The sequence below is a fragment of the Delphinapterus leucas genome, chromosome 2, assembly GCF_059928025.1.
Source record: "Delphinapterus leucas isolate spDelLeu-1000000601 "Yukka" chromosome 2, BTC_Dleu_Yukka2, whole genome shotgun sequence".
Lineage (NCBI taxonomy): Eukaryota > Metazoa > Chordata > Mammalia > Artiodactyla > Monodontidae > Delphinapterus > Delphinapterus leucas.
Genome location: NC_143130.1, coordinates 153,579,522 through 153,600,968, shown reverse-complemented (window position 1 = coordinate 153,600,968; position 21,447 = coordinate 153,579,522). Strand labels below are relative to the sequence as shown.

The 21,447-nt window shown below is 45.5% G+C and overlaps 3 protein-coding genes across 4 annotated transcripts in view; 2 read left to right on the top strand and 1 right to left on the bottom strand.

Moving 5' to 3' along the window:
- LTBP2 (latent transforming growth factor beta binding protein 2) overlaps window positions 1–4,579 on the top strand; it is a 99,596-nt gene extending 95,017 nt beyond the window's left edge. The window contains exons 36-37 of the mRNA XM_089907953.1: window positions 376–525; window positions 960–4,579. Of these exons, the coding sequence (XP_089764079.1) occupies window positions 376–525; window positions 960–1,105 (296 nt within the window). The 3' untranslated portion in view covers window positions 1,106–4,579. The remainder of the gene's footprint in view (window positions 1–375; window positions 526–959) is intronic.
- ISCA2 (iron-sulfur cluster assembly 2) lies at window positions 2,303–8,303 on the bottom strand. Of its 2 annotated transcripts, none has more exons than XM_022576554.2 (4): window positions 8,204–8,303; window positions 7,897–8,002; window positions 7,660–7,775; window positions 2,303–7,213 (listed from the first exon to the last, which is right to left on the bottom strand). In XM_022576554.2, exons 1-4 carry the CDS (start codon window positions 8,272–8,274, stop codon window positions 7,039–7,041), a joined length of 468 nt encoding a protein of 155 aa, XP_022432262.1. In that variant the 5' UTR covers window positions 8,275–8,303; the 3' UTR covers window positions 2,303–7,038. The 2 variants fall into 2 exon arrangements, with proteins under 2 accessions (XP_022432262.1, XP_022432263.1); XM_022576555.2 differs by having other exon boundaries at window positions 7,897–7,999.
- A 280-nt stretch (window positions 8,304–8,583) lies between these two features.
- Window positions 8,584–17,812, top strand: NPC2 (NPC intracellular cholesterol transporter 2). The gene is made up of 4 exons (XM_022576556.3): window positions 8,584–8,809; window positions 11,967–12,074; window positions 13,678–13,850; window positions 16,961–17,812. Exons 1-4 carry the CDS (start codon window positions 8,728–8,730, stop codon window positions 17,045–17,047), a joined length of 450 nt encoding a protein of 149 aa, XP_022432264.1. The 5' UTR covers window positions 8,584–8,727; the 3' UTR covers window positions 17,048–17,812.
- Window positions 17,813–21,447: the final 3,635 nt, after the last annotated feature.

Below are 21,447 nucleotides of genomic sequence, written 5' to 3'. Positions count from 1 at the left end.
TCTAAAATGACGCGTACTTATTTTTAAGAGTATTGCTTTTGGGCTTCCCTGGTGGCGCAGTGGTTGAGAGTCCGCCTGCCGATGCAGGGGACACGGGTTCGTGCCCTGGTCCGGGAGGATCCCACATGCCGCGGAGCGGCTGCGCCCGTGAGCCATGGCCGCTGGGCCTGTGCTCCGCAACGGGAGAGGCCACAACAGTGAGAGGCCCGCGTACCGCAAAAAAAAAAAAGAGTATTGCTTTTTGTCTCAGCATCTTTCTGTGAGAGTGTTATGATCCTTCCCACCCCGACCCCAGGAGTTCATTAGGGGAAACCCTCTGAGCGGAACCCTCTGAACGCTCTGAACCCCCTTCTCTCTCTGACTCCCTCCTACCAGAGCACCAGGCCGGCTTTGAAGGGCTTCAGGCCGAGGAGTGCGGCATCCTGAACGGCTGTGAGAATGGCCGCTGCGTGCGCGTGCAGGAGGGCTACACCTGTGACTGCTTCGAGGGCTTCCAGCTGGACACGGCCAACATGGCCTGTGTGGGTAGGTTTGGAATCAGAGTGGCAATGCCCAGGGAGCAGGACGGCCCTGCTGGCTCCATGTGGAAAAGTCAGACTGGCCCACTGCTCACTGAGGGTACAGGACTGAGCCTAGCTGGGAGATCCACTGCTGCCCCCTAGCAGGCCTGCCGGGCTCCAGGCCGAGGGGTCTACGCTGTGTTTAGATAGCCCTTTCCATGGAGGTTCCCAGATAGAAGAAAGGCAGGGACAAGACAGCATGTTCACAGTATGGGCCCACTATCACCGGCTTTGTATCCGTAAGTTGCTTCCTTTTGGGCAGTGGCTTTATCCTCCGGCCGCCACATCTAGGATTCCACTGCAGGGCAGGGGTCAGGGCTTAGTGGCCAGAGGGGCAGAGGCAGCAGGCCGGAGGCACGTGGGCTCCCTACAGCTCTCTCTTCCCTCTCCTCCTCTTAGATGTGAATGAATGTGATGACTTGAACGGACCTGCAGCACTCTGTGTCCAAGGTCACTGTGAGAACACGGAGGGCTCCTACCGCTGCCACTGCCCCCCAGGTTATGTTGCCGAGGCAGGCCCCCCACGCTGCACCGCCAAGGAGTAGCGGCGAGGGGTCAGTGCAGGCGGTTACCTGGAAGTGGGCCCTGGCCACAGGCGGGGCCTTGAGGAAGCTCTCCTAGTTGGGGAGACGACACAAAGACACCGGGCAGGAGGCCCTGCAGCCAGCTCCCAGCCAGCCTCACCTGCTTTTCATCTCCCCCAGCTTCGGCTCTGCCTGTGAGCTTCTGTCACCACCTCCACACCGCCATGCCCTTGCTTGGCTCAACCACCACCAAATGCTTTAATGCTTCAACCACTGGCCGTGAGGCCCAGTCTGCCATCTGTCCTGGCCTTGCTATGGGATGCTTACCAAAGGATGGCCCTGAACCAGCCCCTCAAGCTGTGCAAACATGCAAGGTCCTTCGGCCTCACACTGCACACACCCTTTTCCAGCCATGATCCACGTATCATCCTGATGATTCCACACCTGGATCAGAGGCTGTATCTGCCCTGGGATGGTCCTTCAGAATCTATCAAGCAAAAAAGGATTGGGGGGAGTTTGGGGAGTGACTCCAATGCCTCCTCCCAAGAACCATCACCACCACTCGGCAAATCTGGTCTGGGCCAGTTGTGCCACATCTCCACCTTGTTGCCAGTTCTGTGGCCCCGGGGAGGGGAAGAAGATCCCCTCATCTCAGAGAAACAAGACTGATACTATATTGCTAGTAAGAGACACAGATGAAGGGGAGCAAGGAGCCTGAGAAAGCAGCAAAAAGGCAATGTAAAAAAATATGGGGAGTTGATAAAAAAAAAGGGGGGGAGCCAGGGCTTTATACAAGTCTAAAGAAAATATTCAGTAGCTTCAGGTAAATAAACATTCAGAATATACCCAGCAATAGCTCCTGTACACCACAGCAAGGGCTGCCACAAAGCAGGGTGCCCACCTCAGAAGACCTCTGTTAAATACATACTGCTTCTTACAGGAAACAAATCTCTCCTGGGCTCTCCTTTTGTGGACACCAGTTTGATGTGCTAAAAATAAAGAGGTCTATTTTCTAGCTTATGAAATACAGTGTAATCTTGTTTAGGGGAAGCGAGATTTCCTACGTTGTTTCTTCTCTCTACTCAGAGGCCTCTGTCCTCTTCCCCTTCATAAAACGGCTGGCTGGCATCCCACTGAGTTTACAACTAGAGACTCACTCCAACCTTGGCTAGCTGGGAGTTTAAAACCACGGTGGAATAAAGAAATGTACATCTGGGCTCTTCTGTTTTTGTTTTTATTTCATATTAAACCAAATTTATAAACCAAATTTCTTGGCTGAGTCTAAATGTTAGAGATGAGGCTGTGCTACCCCCTCGCCAGCTCTGCCGATAGCCTATGATTGAGTTCCAATATCCAATAGGAAAAGGTTCTTTCCTCTTCTAAGACAAAGAAAGCTCTGACTTTGCATTTCTCTGATGAATGGCAATGTAAATGAACAAGGCTCTGTGTGCCTGAAGACATGGAGATGAATGCTCTTTTCTTAATTTAATCTGTCCTGTCCTACCTGCTGCTCTGTCAGCCATCACAAAATAACTTATTGAATGCTTGCTATGTGCCAGGCCTGTGTTGAATGCTGTACACAAATTTCATTTAATCATCCAACAATCCTACTTACTACTTTTATTCCCAATTTACAGATGAGGAACTTGGACGCACAAAGCTTAAATAATTTCTTCTATCTAGGTCACTATACTAGTTGAGATGTTCTCAGCAGACAAAAATATATAGTTCTTAAACATATGAAAATATTCTGACCTTCATTCATAATAAAAAGAAATACAAGTTAAAACTACACTGAGACACTTTTTTAAACTGTCAGATTGGCAAAGATTCAAGTTTGTTAAAACTCCTAGTTGGCAAGCACCTGGGGAAAGAGGTACTCACGTACATAGCTGACAGGAGTATATATTGACACAACTTCTGAAGAGGATAATATGGCAGTGTCTTTCAAAATTATAAAAGCACTTACTCTTTAAATCAGTAATTCCACTTCTCGGAATTTAACCTTCAGATATATTCTTACCAAATGAAAAATGACGTATGTAAGAGGTTATTTACTATAGCATTATTTGTAATAGCAAAAGGTTAGAAGCAATTAATTGCTATGGAGCCCTAATAAGAAAAAAAAAAGTGGCTCTAAATGCCTGGGTAAGATTTCCAAAATAGGTTAAGGGAAAAAGGAAGGTTATCCAACAAAGTGAAGCCTACGCTGCTATTGCTATTTCTCTAAAACAGAGGGGGTAAAGGATCAGATATCTGCTAACCTCATCCTTGCCGCTCCACCTCACACGCTGTATTTCAGAGAACTCACCATTCCTCAATATACCCTTCGGGAAGTGCACTTCCTTAAATGCCGTTCCCACTGCTCCTCCTCCCAGCCCTCGCCTTCCTGCTCGCCCTTCCCGCGATAGTTCATGCATATACACATACTTCCTTGTATTAGAAACACAAATGGCATACCGTGCATGCTGTTCTGCACTTTTTTACTTAATACATACTTGCACATAAAGGGCTGTCTCATTCGATTTGATAACTGCATACGTCTCCACTGAACGGATAAATCATAATTTATTTAATCAGTCCCCTATTAATGGATATTTCCATTGTTTCCTATCTTTTGCTATTAAAAATAATGCTGTAATGAACATTCTTGTGCATATGTTATTTCACATTATATCTACGGAATTGTACCTGTGGGCTAAATTCTTAGAAACAAGGGTAGTTGATGGGGAGGGCAACAGAGTGGATGGGCACAGGACTGGGAGACTTTTCACTGTATTCCCTTTTGTGTCTTTTTGAATTTTGTACCATATGTCTTACCTATTCAAAAATAAAATATTTTTAAATACAGCTGCTGGACATAGACTGCTTAAATGCTCCCTCTCTTTATATACTTATCTGACTATATTTTACAATTAAAGCCAGATGATAATTATTTCAAAACTTCTTAAAGCAAACGTCCTTTAAACAGCCCTGCGGCATTTCTGTGGAGAAATGGCAAACAAGGATTTTAAAAGAGCAACCATAAACATCAATGCAAGATATCTAGAAAAGTAGAGGAGTTTCCTGCTTTTGAGACAAACACGCAAGGCCATGATAATGTTGCAAGGGACAGTGTTAGGCTCTGCCCACTGCAGGGTGTCAGTTCAGGGCCAGAGTTCACGAGAGGGCAACCCCATGACAGTCAGTGCTGCCCACTTCTCTGTATAGGATGCTCCTGCCAAATATCGACCCTCCACTCACGCTTTATGACAAAAGACCAAAAGAATGGGGCGCACTGCTCAGAAGAAAAGTTAGAGAAAGAAGAGTATCTTCTTGGACACCTACCTTAGTAGTCCTTCCTAATCTCTTACTTCTGAATCCCTTGTAACTGGTCAACATTCCCAAAGAAACTAAGGGTGGGTGGGACACCTATAGCTTATATACCACGGGTCACTATCCATCATGTAACTGAAGAGTATGACTCCGCAACAAGGAAAGATCTGGATGTTGACCAAGAAGCCCCCCCTTTTGAGCCAACAACATAAAGATTCACACATAAAGCAGAGGGAGGGCTCCTGTGCCTTCAGTTCTTACACAATTATGTTTGGCTACGGCAATGGTGGGGCATGTTGCCCCAGGCAGTCACTAGCTTATGAAGTCAAACAAAACCAATTCTGCAATAAATAGCGTCTTGATAACCTCCCCTCAAAGTAATAGGGAGGCAAAAAAATCTTCCAGCTGATACTGGAAGAGTATAACATTTTCCTAAATGAACTGCACAGTGAGCAAAATTTGTGAAAACGTGTGCTGGCTTTTACGGCCTGCCAGGAAGAGGGCATCTGGTCAGAAGAGCCTACAGAAGATCCTAAACCTATTTTACCACCACTTACTATTATTCCAAGCCAACTGCCCTGTCCCCTTGATGCTATCAACTCCCCCTGCCCTGTGTTCTTAAAATGTCTACATTGCCCTCCTCCAATGGGGACCTCTTGTCACCACCTCAGGTTTCCCTGTGAAGCTTTTCCAGTGCGATAAGGTGATTCCTCCCTAACCCACCCTTTGTAAACACAAAATTCCAATTCTTCCATTAATATGAGGTATTTACACATGGTCAATCAAAGAGACACTGTTCCTGCCTAACTGACCACTGGAATTTAATTGTTTTTTGAACTACAGCTATTATGCCAGTGCTAAGATCACCATATAAATAAATAACCCACAAAAATATCATGGAAGAAGAGGTTTAACACCTAAAATGTAACAAAATCTCTTTCTAACGAGGATGAAAGGCCTTAGTCTGAGCTGAAAATCTTATTAGGCCCAGGTATTGGCAGCAACTTTCAATGGCTTAGTAAAGTTACACACAGACACTTCCACAGTCGCTGCTTTCTGCCCCCTTCCATGGATATCTGCTAAAAAAAAAACTGCTCAGGTTTCTGAGTGTCCCTTTCTTTCATCTTTGTACAGACTGCACACACGATAGGTTTGTTTTCTCTAAGTCCTAGGTTTTCCCATATTGAAAATTAAGTATGAAGTTTCTGTCTCAGCTATTTTGTCTCTAAATTCTGTATTTCTATTTTTCTAATGGTAAATTCTTTATCGAATGACCTTAATTCCAATCCAGTCTAGAAAAATTTCAATCCAGTCCAGAAATGCAAGATTTGCCAACATGAACTTTTAGGCTCTCGAGGAAAAGATGGGTTTAACCAATAATCCTTACAGAATCAACTTGGTTGTGGTTTCCCCAGCATTAGCATTCATTAATCATTTGTCATGGTGGTGGTGTTTTTATCTTTTTTTAGTTGTCTGTCCATGCAGTTCTGGCTGCCCCAGCTCCGTCACACACATACCACGATTATTTCTAGCTCTTTAGCTTATTTAAGTGCTTTACCAAACAAGTACTTTAAAATTCATTGGAATTTGTAGCTAAAAAGCTCTTCTTTCAGTGACTCTAAAGTAAGGTTACCAAGTTTAACAAGTAAATATACAGGATACCCGGTGAAATTTGAATCTCAGATAAACAACAAATAATTTCTAGTATTCACTGAGACACACTTATACTAAAAATTATTTGCTATTTATCTGAAATTCATATTTAAATGGGCATCCTGCATTTTATCTGGTAGTCCAAACTAAAAAAAAAAATCCCCAAGTATCTATTATCTATGCCAACAAAGGGACCACTTCCTGCTATGCAATGAAACCAGAAACATTTTACACCATAAGGTAAGTGAAGCAACATATTCTAAAAAGATTCAGTCACTAAAGGATCAAAGAAGCTTAAAATGTCTGTGTGAATATGGAGTATGAGGCTATTTTTCAAACAATTCAAGTATCAGTGAGGTTTAGGTCCAAGTTTTCTGGGTGATGGGCAATTGGTTTTGTGAATCTAGCAGATTCATGAGTATGAGAGGAAAATGTATCTGCTGTAACAAATGGGAAGCAGAGAATGGGCTGCATAGAAAATAAGGGTAAGTCAACTAGCACATTCAGGAAGGATGAGATGAAAAAGATAACATTTCATTTGCCTTTTTCATCCTCTCTGGCCTAGTAACCAGTGTTCAACCTACCCAATCTATGACCCTGATCCACAACACAAGTAATTAAGGACTTTCTTTAAAATGAAGCTTTTACACACAGCTATACACATATGTACAAGTAGCTCTGAAGGCCAGAGAATTCCAAATTCTGGAACCTTGGAGGCTCTACAGATGATACTGGTTTCAACAAGCTACTAAATCTTACGTAATAGCATCTACAGGCTTGGCCTTACAACTGTGTGGGAGAAATTAACTCAAGAGTAAAAGCTTCACATTCTGAAAATAAATAGTGGTGAAACACAGCATTCCTGGATTGAGGGAAATGAAACTGTGAGAGGGACATGATTGGAAGGAAACCTCTAGAATTATTCTAATCCCAGGTTCCTCAAATCCGTACAGATGATGGTAATCTCTGGGTCACCTGTCATCACATCAAAGTTTGACAGAGAAGGATGACCCACAGGAGCAGCCTTGCTGTGCTTGAGGATTGTTCAACACTTGAAATGAGCTTCGGATCAGTTCTTGGCTGAAGTCCACATGGGCCCCTTTCACGAAGGCCAAGCTATCAGAGTCAACCACCACTCTTGCCCCACCCTGTTCAAATACCCTGAAAAGATGGGAGGAAGGCATTAATGTATATCATACACACCAAAAACATAACACCCTCTGAGCCCAGAGATGCACATCCTCTGTTTTCTGAAATACAGAGGAAGCTTCCCTTATTACCTCTAACAGGTGCTGATCTTCTCTAAGGCAAAAAGATTCAACGGAATGAATACTAGGAAATGTTTAGAGGTTTAAGCCTGGAATCTTTCTAGTCCAGCCTGACCCTCTACCAACTACCCTATGCACCTAGACGGGCCAGTTTTCCTCCTATGACTTAGTTATTTTGAATCAAGACAACAAATCTTCACTGTATCCCCACTGTGTGAGAAGGGTGATGTTAAATTATCCTTAGCAAACGTTTTAAATGTGGAATAAAAGTGCACCTTAAACTGGAGACACTTTTATCCCTCCTGCACATTCTCTGGGAACCCACCCCTTTCTCCTTGCCTGTCGTCGGGGTTGATAACTGTATCCAGTGAAAATTTGTACTGGAATCCGGAGCATCCACCTCCCTCCACCTCCAGCCTGAGGAATTCTGACCCTTCGGTGATTTCCAGAAGCCTCTGAAATGCAGGAAGGGGGGTCAAGAATGCCAGGCAAGGGGAGAGAGAAAGGTGGGCCAAGGGGAGATCCCCCCACTCCCGGCCCTCGCCCGCCACCGCTGCCCCGCGTCCGGCCTCTTACCTGGACGCAACTGTCGGTGAGGTGGATCTGCCCTTCGCCAGCTTCGGGGCTGGAGGACGACAGTTCCCGAAGCGCCCGAGGTCCGCGAGAGGCCGCGAGGAGCCTGCTGTGCAAGGGGGGAGGGTGAGCCTGGGAGCAGAGAGGCACCTGGCGCCCTCCACCTGGACAGCCTCAAGCCAAACCTGAAGTCCCTCCACCTGGACAGCCTCACGCCAAACCTTCACCTCCCCCGCGAGCCTTAGTTTCCCTTTAGTCCTGGAGGCGCAGAACCAAACACCCTTCCCAGGTGCTTTTCTGGGCTTGGTACCTGCCCCCTGGCCAGAGAGTGACTGCTCTCAGGGCCATAGCGATTAACCTCAACCCTCTGACGGCCGCCATTTTCTTTCACAAGCACCGCCCCTCGCATTGTCCCAATCCCCTTCTGCGTCTGGGCCTCGGGAAGCGGGATCCACAGAGACCCCGCCTCTGAGCACACCTATTGGGTGGTGCAGGAGGAGGGGGGATTTGATTGGCTAGAAATGCTCCCGTTGCGGAAGCATTTGTGGGACTCACCCACAAAGCCGGACGGAGCATTGGAGAGAGGAGCTGGGCGGGAGGGAGGTGGAAGCCAGCTGGCCCGGCAGCAAAGCGGACTGGATGGGCGGGGTTTGCGAATGTCTGGGACCCTGTGTCTGGCTCCCTGGAGCCGGGGGCGGGGCGCGGGCAGGCCTCGGACCCGGTTGCTGGTGACCGGTCGCCTGACTGGGCTCCTCCCCCGGCCCGCCCCTGAAGGTTTATCTTGTGACCGCGGAATCTGGTTCTTCGTTCCTTGAGCTTGCAGTCTTAGCTGCGATGCGTTTCTTGGGCGCCGCGTTCCTGTTCCTGGCACTCAGCGCCTCCGCCCTGGCCGAGCCGGTGCATTTCAAGGACTGCGGTGAGCCCCGGGGCCAGCCTGAGGTTCCCGCACCCTCTGCGGGAGACCCCGACAGAACCCGGTGCTAAGATCTCCGAGCTAGGTTGGGTGGGTCCCCCGGGCCGCCAGGCTCAGCCTCGGACCCCTCGTGGAGTGGGCTGGAGTGGGTTGGGGTAGGGGACAGGGTGCTGGCCTGGATGAAACCCGACCACTCACTACTTTTCTCCTTCCTTGGAACGCGTGTTTGGGATCCCAGCACATTCCTGGAGGTGGGCCTTTTGCTGAAGTTTCCTAAAGATTGTAGGGCAAACAACCGAAGGTCCATGTGCAGCGTTGGGCGTAAGGGGTGCGGCGCAAAACTGCTTTTTATTTATGCCTTGTGCCTTGGATGTCCTCTGCCTCTCCACTCCTTTTGCTTTTTTAAACTTCCGTTTTGCTGATAAGTCGAAAGTCAGTTCTCCTTTTCATGAGTTATTCCGTTAGGGCGTCCTTTGGGCTATGGAATTTTGTGATTCTTACCAGTTTTCCTCTCCTATTTATAAAACTCATGTTGCTGGTCACAACTTGTGATGCATAACCCTCTCATGCAGCTATGGTTGGAATCTTTGTTGAGAAACATAACAGGGGGTAGAAATTGTGAGCTCCTTCAGTCAAGTCTATCAAATTGTTTGAGCAGAACTTTTCTGAAGTGCAGAGGTGTAATAATAAATGAAAGAGGCATGAAACTGATTTTATAAAATTTATGAGCTGGAAGGAAACTTGGAGATGCTATAGTCAATCATTGAATTCCAGAGATGTTAGGTTACTTACCCAGTCACACAGCAGAATGGCAACCAGAATAAATTTGCTCCTTCATATCCAGTGCCCAGGTAATAGTAACTGCTTAAGAAATATTTGTTGGGAAAGTAAATGAGGGAAGAAATACTCTTTCCACCATATCTCCAAAATTCATGTTGAGGCAAAAGCAAAGTTGGGGGCTAGGAAACAGGAGTGATTAAGGAATAAAAATTGCTGGCCTATTTATACTTAACAAATGCTGTTCCACTGAACTAGGAGACTGGCATTTGAAAGATCCTATTATCACCTCAAATTACTGCCTTTCTCTCCACTAAACTTAGTGGCCAACATTTGGATGAAGACACTGTTAACTTTATTGTCACTCAACTCTCACAATCTATTTTACAGATGAGGAAACAGGCACATTAAGGTACTTGCCCAAGTTCTTACAGCAGTAAGGAACCAGGTTCCTAGTAAGCAGTAGGAAACTAGTGGGTGTTTGTGAGTCACTCTGGGTTTCAACAGTAACATTAACATTAAAAAAAAAGGTGGGGGGGACTCGCCTGTTGGTCCAGTGGTTAGGGCTCCACGCTTATACTGCAGGGGGCAGGGGTTTCATCCCTGGTCAGGAAACTAAGATCCTGCAAGCCGCGGCGCGGCCAAAAAAATTAAAAAAAGAAAAACAACTAAGGAAACTAAATCCTGACATTGTTCTGCTCATGTGAATAAAGCAGGTGTTAGACCTATGGCAAAAACCTCTTAAGGGAAGGAGAGTTTCAGTTACAGACTTTCAATTTACTTTTGAATTGGGAAATACAGTGTAAAAACTTCAGTGCCCACATCAAAAGGTTTTTTGAGTCCCACTCTATGCCCCCTTTCCCTGAAGTGGTATTTCCTCGAGTGAGAAATGGGGCCAAGCGAACTAGTTTTGCAATTTTTGCAGGTTAGGACTGAGAAGTTTGCTCTATTGACACTGGAAGTCCAGGAACATCTTGTCAGCAAGAATAAAACTGGATGAAGGAGCTACAAGTACTGCCCTCTACTCAGTTCTTACTAGATCATGTGACCCAGCCTTGAAAGAAACTAGAAGTTGAAAGTTGAAACTAGAAGTTCAGCATAAGCACTGATTTTCAATAAGTTGTTGACTAAAATTCCAGATATTTTCTTTCCTGGCCATAGACGATAGGACAGAGTGGAAGAGAGTGCTTAAAGAAGAGAATCTTGTATTTATTGTTTGAGAACTTTGCCATGATGGAGAAGCAAGTTGGTGATAGGGAACTGCTAAGTACGATTTACAGACCTAGCTGAAGCAGTGTTAGTCAACACGATGCAACTCTTCCACCCAAGAGCAGGCAGATAATGTGCTCTCAACCTGCCTTTTCCTTTCTGTCTTCATGCATTCTACTTTTGAGACAGAGTCCATTCTATTGTCTAGATCCATAATTTCTGCCCACAAAGTAAATTTGAGGTGAGAGGCTCACCCTTTGTATGAAAGGGAAACTTGCTAACCCACCCAGGAGCAGCTACTCTAGATTGAATTCATGGACTAAATCCCAATATGATAGTAATAGTGAATACCTATATAGTATTACTATGTTCCAAGCACTTATTTCAGAGCTATATGTGTATTAGCTCACCTACCCTATGAGGTAGGTACCATTATTAGCCCCCAGAGAGGCTAAGTATCTTGCCTTAAGGTTCCATAGTAAGTAATGGAGCCAATGAGATTTCAAAGCCAGATGTCGGATCCCAGAGTCTAGCTGTCAGCAGTGGTATATGAGTGGTGGAGCTTAGGCTTACCCTGTTGTTTACTTGCATTCTCTCCCATTCAGCTGTCTGGTTTCAGGGGCCTGGATGAAGTAAGGAGATTCTTACAGATTTGTACTTAACCTTTTTTGGTCGAGGTATTTTTGTCCTTGTTCCAGAGTAGAGTGTACTACAGATGCATGCTTGAGATTGTTCTCATCGGGAGGAGTATACAAAGCTCAGAGACCACTGATTTGGAGAGCTACCAGGACAGGATTGAAAGATGGTAGGGAAAGGCAGTTAGGGAGCAGCCAGTCTCAAGATTCCAAACGGAAACAGTAGCGGTGCAACCTGAGCCATCGCTTATGCCAAGTGTGCTGCTTTAAAATCCTGTGTCAGGATGGAAGGAAGGGTGGGGATGATTTCCCCTGGAATAGCCCTCCCAGGATGTATAGCAGGGGAGCTGACTAGGTATACTCAATAATTTCTTTAATTCCCTTTCACCTGTCAAATGTGAACAGTTTCCCGGGGACCATGGATGGTCGGAGAAAGAACTCGCCCCCATTGGGAAGGCAGAGCACCTTCCCGTTAGGTAAGAGACAGCCTAGGAGGTTTGTTTTCCCACCCATTTCAAAAAATTTTTCTTCTTTTGCAGGTTCTGGGGTCGGAGTTATAAAGGAAGTGAATGTGAACCCGTGCTCCACCGAACCCTGCCAACTGCACAAAGGACAGTCTTACAGTGTCAATGTCACATTCACCAGTAGTGAGTAAAAGTGGCTCTTACCTTCAAATTCCTCTTAAAGCGTAACATCAATCTCAAGTATTGGAATAAGTGTGGGAATATGAGGGAGGGGAATTGCAGTCAGGAATTCTGTGACCTCCCTCTCAATGGGCAAAGCTTGGATTCACTATGCTCCCTTCTCATACTGGGTTCCCATATGCCTATTTCTCAGAATCCATAGTTGCCAGACTCCCTTTGAGCAAACAGGGGGATTTCCATGTTTTCACAGGTCAAAGAAGACAGCTTGGCTTCTCCGTGCCCTGTTTTTGGTTCACATTGTACAGTGGATTTCATGGAGTGTCAACTCTGTTTAGCTACTGACTGCAGGGTGTTAGTACAGACCCCAACCCTGTAGACTCTGGAACGCCTCCAAAGTGTTATTTCAAGCAATATATCTTCTGGCTGTTAAGTCTATATTCTGCCTGAAAATATAGGAACAATTAATATTTAGCCTCTGTAAGGTTTGGGGAACTCACTGGTGACCCAAGAAACAATCAAGAAGCTTTCTTCTTCAACTTGAAGACATGTTATTGGAACTTGTTTCTTTCTGGTACCACATTCATTTCCTTCAGATTCCCAGGAATCTAGACAATGTGAAAATCTCTGTTTCTAGAAAGAGCATCTACCTTGAATCTTTCCCTCATTTTCTATCCTATGGAACTAGACTAGACAGACTAATTAGGAACTTTGAGATTTCTGTCATCTCTCGTTTGTAAGCCTAAAGACAGCTCTAAAGTCCTAGAGTTGTTCTCTCTCCTGGACAATACCCTGTCCCCTCTATTGTTCCAAACCAAAAAAGTACCTTCTAAACAAAAGTAATTCCCAACCCAGACAGAAAGAAAGAAGCAGAGCCAATGCTCTGGATCTCCAGAAGAACCTAATAGTGCATAACTCCAGTTGCCCTAATTTTAGTATATTTATTCCTCTGCCCAACTTGCAATATGGAGGGTAGAGGTTAGCAAGAAATGTTCCTCTTTCTTTTACCCAGTTTCTGAAGGGTTACTGCTTTCACTGCTGTTACAGCCCGTGGCATTTCTATGGAGACTCCTGTTCCCTCTTTCCATATTGTCTTCCATTTTATTCTTAATTTCTATCGGAATCCTTTGGACAGGGTATTTGAGAATTCAGAGACCAGTCTCCCCAAACCCTTTAAGATACGCAATACACTTTGACAGAATCTGATGTAAATAGTAAACAGAAAGTTTACCACCAAAAATCAGTTAGCTTGTTCGATAAAGTTATTTCTCCATCCAGGTGCCTCTGATTCTCCTGAGAAACTATGAAGGCAGTGAAGAGCAAGGTGGGGTCAACAGCAAAAAAAACAGCCCCCACTGACTGCTTTTTTTTTTTTTTTTTTGTATAATTCAGTAATTTTTCAAGTTTCAGAGTGAATGCTTACTGTATAGCATTCACAGAGGTACTAAGTATAACTCCAAAGAGAAATAGACCCTAGGAATTAAGAGGTACAGAATTTGGTTTGCTATCCCAGCAACGCCGTTGCTTGAGAATATGTCTGAATTTTTTATTTACAGTTTGGAAATAGGCAGTTTCCATCACCATCTTACTCTCTTTTTTTTTCTCTTAGGCACTCAGTCTCAAAGTAGCAAAGCCGTGGTGCATGGCATTGTGATGGGCGTCGCAATTCCCTTTCCTATTCCTGAGCCTGACGGTTGTAAGAGTGGAATCAGCTGCCCCATTGAAAAAGACAAGACCTACAGCTACTTGAATAAACTACCCGTGAAGAGTGAATACCCCTCTGTAAGTGACATTGTAGTTGAGGACACCAAAGGTCCTGTGACTAGATTGGAAATCTGAGGAGAGGGGGCAGGAAGAAAAGATTAGAATAGGAATCCTTCATCTCTATGAGGAAGAGTTGGACACCTGGGAGAAAGGAGTGTAGGAATCTTGAGCTGGGGTGGAGAGTTTTCACTGTGTCCCTTTGTTCTTCGTCTCTTGCTTAATGGTCAGCCTGGGCCTAACGATGCCTTTTTTATATACCGTATTTCACTGGATTCTTGTGACCACCTGTGTAGAGGTGATACTATCCCCATTTTACAGATGAAGAGATGTTAGCCTCCAATGCTATGCAATATGAACAGAGTCCATTCTGCCAAGAATTACAGCCTAGATTGAGACCCAGGTCTTGTGATTCCAAAACCTGTGCAATGTTACAAGATTTTAGCTAGGTACCAAATAGTTCAAGATTTCAAGTAGTCAGAGCATTGTCATCAGAAAAACTTGGTTTCTCCATTAATCTCTTAACAAGAAAGCAGTAATTTATTAGGTCCATAGGAGAGCGGTGGCTTTTTCCTCTGCTTTCTCTCCTCCGCCACCACCACCACCCCCAACCTTCACCTCTGACTCGCCCTGCTATACCTACTTCTTTTTCTACCAAACACTTGTGAGATAGAGCCTGCTGGAATGAGCCTGTGTTAACAATATGAATCTTGATAAGAATGGAGGAAGTAAAGGAATTACTTTTTTTCCATGAAGAAAAAGAGCTGTATTTCTTTGTTGTTGTTTTTTTAAATTTATTTAATTTTTGGCTGCGTTGGGTTTTTTTTGTTGCTATGCACGGGCCCTCTCCAGTTGTGGCGAGCGGGGGCTGCTCTTCGCTAAGGTGCGCAGCTTCTCACTGCAGTGGCCTCTCCCGTTGCGGAGCATGGGCTCTAGGCGCGCAGGCCTCAGCAGCTGTGGCATGTGGACTCAGTAGTTGTGGCTCCCGGGCCCAGCCGCTCCATGGCATGTGGGATCTTCCCAGACCAGGGCTCGAACCCGCGTCCCCTGCATTGGCAGGCGGACTCTCAACCACTTCGCCATCAGGGAAGTCCCTAGAGCTGTATTTCATTTTTTCTTTTTTTTTTTTTGGCGGTATGCGGGCCTCTCACTGTTGTGGCCTCTCCCGTTGCGGAGCACAGGCTCCGGACGCGCAGGCCCAGCGGCCATGGCTCACGGGCCCAGCTGCTCCGCAGCATGTGGGATCCTCCTGGACCAGGGCACAAACCCGTGTCCCCTGCATCGGCAGGCGGACACTCAACCACTCGCCACCAGGGAAGTCCCTAGAGCTGTATTTCTTAAAAGGCGATCAAGTAGAACCAGGAGCAGTCTGGCCTTTTATTTCCTAGAAACAGCAAGTAATTAAAGGACATTCTAAAAAGACTCAAATATAGGGAGTCTGTGCTTAAGTGGTATCAGGGACCCTAAAGGTCAGGAAGAGATTTGTAGATTAATTTGCAGAGCAGCCATGTAATCATGGGCATATCTAAGCCTCTAGACACTAGAGGCTAGTGTCTAGAAGCCTCTAGACACTAGAGTGTCTAGTTAGGCCCTGATACCGAGTAGGCACTTAATATATGGTAGCTATTGTTAAGTGACATTTCATTTGTTTTTTGTTTGTTGGTTGTTGTTTTTGTTGGTTTTGCCATGCCACGCAGCTTAAGTGACATTTCATTTGAAAACCAGCTTAAACTATGTTAATGTGTGCACTAAGTGAAACAGTAGTTGATGTGTACTAGTCTTGAAAAATTTATCAAACAAGTTTCAAGAAGCTGGGTATCACTGTCATTCAAATATTGCATTCTGAAGAAACATTTTGAGTACAAAAGAGAGGTTGTAACTAAAAGCAAGTAAGCTTAAGAAAGGACTGGCAGAGTGCCAGTGCCTTATTAAGAATTAGAAGAGAGAGCCCATAGCATGAGTGTAACAAGTCAAGGCAGAGATCTCTAAGGGGGTATATTATTGAAGAAAGAAAAAACAGTTTGGGCTTCCCTGGTGGCTCAGTGGTTGAGAGTCCGCCTGCCGATGCAGGGGTCATGGGTTCGTGCCCCGGTCTGGGAAGATCCCACATACCGCAGATCAGCTGGGCCTGTGAGCCATGGCCACTGGGCCTGCACATCCGGAGCCTGTGCTTCGCAACGGGAGAGGCCACAACAGTGAGAGGCCTGCATACCGCAAAAAAACAAAACAAAACAAAACAAAAACAGTTTAAGGGCATTAATCAAAACTGTATTGCCACAAAGGTCATTGTCCCTGAAAGTATTCATACAACCCTAAACTTCTTTGAACATCCTTTGTGCTTTGACATTTCATTTTCCAACTAACAAGTAAGTTTCCTGACACCTAGGAATCTAACTTTTTACTCTTCATACTTCATAGTTAAAGTTGGAAAAAGCTGGATCAGGTTGTCAAAATGCATGTGAAATTGTTTAAATGTAAAATTATTTTTCATGGATGGCTTTATTATTTTTTTAATTAATTCATTAATTCATTTATTTATTTTGGCTGCGTTGGGTCTTCGTTGCTGCGCGTGGGCTTTCTCTAGTTGCAGCGAGCAGGGGCTACTCTTCGTTGTGGTGTGCGGGCTTCTCATTGCGGTAGCTTCTCTTGTGAATCATGGGCTCTAGGCACACGGGGTTCAGTAGTTGTGGCTCACAGGCTCTAGAGCACAGGCTCAGTAGTTGTGACACACGGGCTTAGTTGCTCCGCGGCACGTGGGATCTTCCCCATCAGGGCTCAAATCTGTGTCCCCTGCATTGGCAGGCAGATTCTTAACCACTGCGCCACCAGGGAAGTCCTGGCTTCATTTATGTACCATTGATCTCAGAGGGAAAAAATGCTTTTGAAATTGTATTTGAGAAGCTAACTGCTAACACCAAATCCTAGGTGTAACTTGGTTTGCCCTTCTAAGCTAAAGGACACGGGCTGTGCCCACATCCCAAACAGCCTTCATGGTGGCGCGACTTAAGAAGAAAAGGATGAGGAATTAGGCAGTTTGTTACAATTTACATTTAGGATTCATAGTTAAACCCATTCTGGATTGAGGTGAGGCTCTAGTTTCATTTTTCCCAATTCTTTTTCTCTTTCTCCAGATAAAACTGGTGGTGGAGTGGGAACTTAAGGATGACAACGACCAACGTCTCTTCTGCTGGCAAATCCCAGTACAGATTGAAAGCTAGAGCTATTTGATGCCAATATGTCCGTCTGGGGGTGAGAGAGCACGGGTGGAGGGAGAGGAGGAGAGATCAAGTCTAAACTAAATCAGTGCCATAAGATGAAAGGAATTTCTAGACTGCCATTCTAGCCTCTCAACCTCCAAAAGCATCTAAGACCCTATTTCCTGAGAGCTCAGAACTGTCGCCCCTGCATTATCCTTTGTAAAAGGGTTGAAGGAAGGAAGAGAAAGTGAGACTGTAGGGATTGATTTAATTGTCTTCAGGGAGAGTTTTTTGTTTGTTTGTTTTGGTTTGATTTTTGCTTTTGGAATAAGGAGGGTCTAACCAGACATGATCCAAATGAGGCTGCTTGGGGGATATTGGATAACTTGCCCTAGGGTTACTAGCCCTTGCAGCAAAGCACGGGTTCCAAACCACATCCATCTAGGTGGGATATCACATCTGCAAGTTCCTCATCTCCACGTGCCTCGTTGAGTTCAGTGCATCTGGCCAATGAGCTTCCTCACCTCCAGCTCCGCTGCTTCACTGGCCATGACTTGCTCTGCAGTGGTGTGCAGCGTGGTAGTGGAGGGGAGGTATTCTACAACAGAAATTCTCTGCAGTTAGCTCATGTCTCCTTTACTATCTTAGGTGGTTTTCATTAAATGCATCACTTGATTAGCAGATGTTTGATTTTTTTTTTTTTTAACAACACTAACTTGTGGCTTCTTTATGCACCTGGAAATGTCCCTTTGAATAAATAAAAACTCGTCAATCTTTTCTTCTGCATTTGGGCTGTGGACACCTGCTTCTTTCACAGAGTATGTTCCCCCAGATCCGTGGTAGGTGGACACCTGGTCCCGTGGTCCCAGAGTGCAGTACTGTAAAGACATGACTTTCAGAAACTCCCACTTCTCCCTTTCACACAGTTAGGCCTCGCCTCTATCTTACACAAAACGACCTTGTTTGCTTCACTTTGTACAGTCTTATACCACCAAGTGTGCTTGAAAGAAACAGTGAAAGCAAACATCACCTAGTTGAATAACAACATCTGCAGGGTCAGGGGAACTGAATTTGGGGTTGAGGCGGGGAGTAGGAAGTTACAAGTTGGCATAAGCACAGCAATCTTTGGGAACCTCCTGCCTTGAAGAAAGCCTAGAAGCTTAAAGATGAAATGTGAAGTTGCAGGAAGTAATGGCTAGATTATTTAAATCTTGGAGTGTCCTGCTCTTGAAGTACAAGTATAATCATGGGGCATATATTTTGCTGTTTTGAATCAGTGTACTATCAATCAGGTTTTAGCTGTCACAGAGATTACAGCCCTATTCGCAAAGGAGTTGGGTAATGTGGAAGGTCATCTCTTTTAGTCTGGGGTGCTAATGCAGCAAATAAGTCATTTGGTCCAGTTCTTTTCATCCTACTGATTTCACTAGATTTCTTGGATTTCTTTGGCTTGTGAGTTTCCCAGGAAAACCACCAGGGGACAGCAATAGATTGGGAAGAATGTTATCAACCGCCAAGATTTCCTAGTTAATTCCTGGAGCCATTCAACCACTGTACTTGTGTATCCTATCACATTGTGTCTAGAGGGACAGCCCACTCTGTCTCCGCATGCTGAACCCTGGGTATATCAAACTTAAATGGATTCCAAAGGTGGTTAACTGCTGTAGTTTCTGGCTTCAGACTGCCGGTAGTTGGATCCTGGCTTCACCAATCAGTAGGATAACCAGTATGATCTTTAAATCCCTTAACTTTTCTGTGTGTCAGTTTCCTCATCTGTTAACTAGAGTTAACAACAGTAGAGCTGTGAGGATTAAATGAAGCGATGCATGTAAAGCATTTAGAATGACCCCTGGCACATTGTACATAATCAGTAAATGTTAGCTGCATTCCAAGAGACAGACATTGCCCCTCATCTAGGTATAGCAGGAAAATCAGAAGGTTCAATCTGATGTGTGATCATACGTCACCTCAAAAGTGAGGCAATCCTCTATGCACAGGAACTTTCTCATGTGCCTGGAAAACCTCAGTTCTCATATGCGTCTGCTCTCACCCTAATCCCAGAAGACTCTCATGTCATTGAGCTCCTTTGAGGCTAACAACTGCCTGCCCTGCATTTTGTACTTCTGCCCTCATATGTTGAAGGAAGACAGAAAAAAAGCAGTTCCACTAGTGTATACCCTTCTGTTAGAGCAGAAGGGTCATGCAACAGCTTAGAACTGTTTACCAGCCATTGTGAGGCTACATGGAGCCTGCAGCAGTGAGCTGGGTAGGGCTCCCATGGAGGGATTAGTTTGAAAGGTCGCCTTCTGTACAGAGGGTTTGCGGGCAGCCCCCTCAAAAAGGTCATGCTCTTTCCTGTGATGCTCTCACGCTTTTCTAGTCCACTGAGCAAGCCATGGAGGCTTAGACGGCTCCTCTCTTGCGTGAGTTCCAGAGTAGAGAAACCCCAGACTCCAGTGGTTAAAAAAAACCTGATGCAGGCCCCTGTTTACAGAATAAAGGGAATCCAATACCCAGTATCCCCAGTTTGGGAGAGCGTTAGATGGGAGGGCTAGCATTTAGTCAAATCTTCAGGCTAATGAAAAGCAATGAGCATGGAGTAATTTCTAATCCCCTGTTTGGTTTGAAATTTTAGTTGACTTTTTAAAAGCAACAGATTGATCTTAATTATGCTTTGCGAAGGTTGATAAAACAGTCTGTTCTCTGAGAACACCCACGGGCATAGGAAAGTGGCTTGACATAGGTGGGATCCAGGCTAAGGGAAGGTGATCTGGGATTAGCCATTTACATCAGACAATCCAAAAAGCAAATATTGCTTAAATGACTGGGTTGTTGTGAGGACAGGGTCATGGTACACAGGGAGAGCATTGACACAGAGGAAAGGGTTATGTGTGAAAAATGTCGCCAAGGTGATAGTTACCTTGAACAAGTCTTTTCCCAGGGGCCCTTGGGAAAGAGATCAGGAAATAGAAGCTGGGGGATTTAAAGGCCTGAGATACTCAGCTGAGGAGGGTGAGGGTGTGTGTGTGTTGGGAATGGGAGCTGCAGTCTTGTGTGACCTGCGGTAGAAAGTGGCACAGGATCTCCACAGATGTTGCCTAAAAAAGTCTTTAGAAGAGTTGAGTCATTTTGGGTTGTTGTGTTTCCTTCTATGAAGAGAATCCCCTGGCCTATCCCTCAGATTCTAAGCTGAATCCTATTCAGTTACAGCTGTCAGTTGACTAGCAACTAAATGGTCTGGGTGTTGGTTGCCATGGAAACAGCTAAAAGGCCCATCGCTATGGGAACCTACCATGCTCTCCAAACCAGGGATTTGGTTTCTAAAAAGAAGTGGAGGGGAGGGTGGTGGATGGGGCCCAGGAGATGGGCTGCAGAGGTGGCTTGAGGGTCCTTGGAGAAGGTGGCAAAGTGGTGAGCACACATGGCTAGCTCCTTAGTGACTGGGGTGGAAGAGGGGCAGTGGTGTCTCCCACATGCTGCAGGCATTCCCTGCCTGTTCTCGGCTCCTTGCCCCATGACGCCAGAGTGCAGATGTTTGCTGTCCCAAATAGAGGAAAGGCATGAGACCCTGGGGCAGACCTAGCCCATCAGCGCTGCTCCCCTCATCTGCTGGGGCTCTGAGAGGAAAAGTCGTGGCTCCTATCTGCCTGGCAGGCTGTTCTCCACACGTCGTGTGTCCCAGATAAGCAGCCAGCAGTGAAAGGATGAGCTTAGCTCTGCCTGCCGGTGGGTTAAGCTGATAAGGAGCCTGGCAGACAAAATGAATGACTGCTGGCCTGGAATATGGCAGAGATGCTGGGAGTTGGAAGATGCCAGGTGAGGAAGCGGTAGGGCTTCTGTTCTTAGCGTTAGAGAAATGCATTACTCTGCTCTCCCCTACCCACCCACAGGCCTCTACCACAAAAAAAGGGGTACTGCAGGTGGAGCAAAATATTAAAGATGGGGTTTTGCAGAGGTTCTCAATGGATGCGCACAACAGCTATGAGATTCTTTTCTGGGTTTTGCAATCAAGGGAAATAGCTTACATCAGTGTTTAGTGGTAAGCTGACCTTTTACTGAAACAAAGACGAAACATCCTAGTGGCTCTGCCATGAATTACTGTCAATGTGTAATATAAAAATGGAAGGGATTGGGCTAGATAATCTCTAATGTCTCTGTCAGAACTAACAGCTTATGATTCATCAAGACACTGAAGGGAAGCTCAAGCACCACGGGCAAGCGGATGCAGACTAGTCACACCTGTGAGAGCAAGGACACTTCCCCGTGTCCAGAGGGGCTTAGGACAGAGACTAAGGCCAAGATATTTGATTCAGAGACCATCTCAGACAGGTTTGTCCCTGGGGACTTTCACCCGATTCTCCAGAATTCTGAGATGGGTGGTCTTGATCTTCTCTCCTCATCTCGCCTTCTCCTGCCTGCAG

What these genes read in the sequence shown, in the direction of transcription:
- NPC2 (XM_022576556.3), top strand. Translation starts at nt 8,728, where the DNA reads ATGCGTTTCTTGGGCGCCGCGTTCCTGTTCCTGGCACTCAGCGCCTCC. An exon ending in GGTGCATTTCAAGGACTGCG is followed by an intron (nt 8,810 to 11,966) that starts GTGAGCCCCGGG and finishes CTTCTTTTGCAG; the next exon opens with GTTCTGGGGTCGGAGTTATA. An exon ending in CAATGTCACATTCACCAGTA is followed by an intron (nt 12,075 to 13,677) that starts GTGAGTAAAAGT and finishes TTTTTCTCTTAG; the next exon opens with GCACTCAGTCTCAAAGTAGC.
- ISCA2 (XM_022576554.2), bottom strand. Translation starts at nt 8,274, where the DNA reads ATGGCGGCCGTCAGAGGGTTGAGGTTAATCGCTATGGCCCTGAGAGCA. An exon ending in ACTCTCTGGCCAGGGGGCAG is followed by an intron (nt 8,003 to 8,203) that starts GTACCAAGCCCA and finishes CCCCTTGCACAG; the next exon opens with CAGGCTCCTCGCGGCCTCTC. An exon ending in GTTATCAACCCCGACGACAG is followed by an intron (nt 7,214 to 7,659) that starts GCAAGGAGAAAG and finishes CCATCTTTTCAG; the next exon opens with GGTATTTGAACAGGGTGGGG.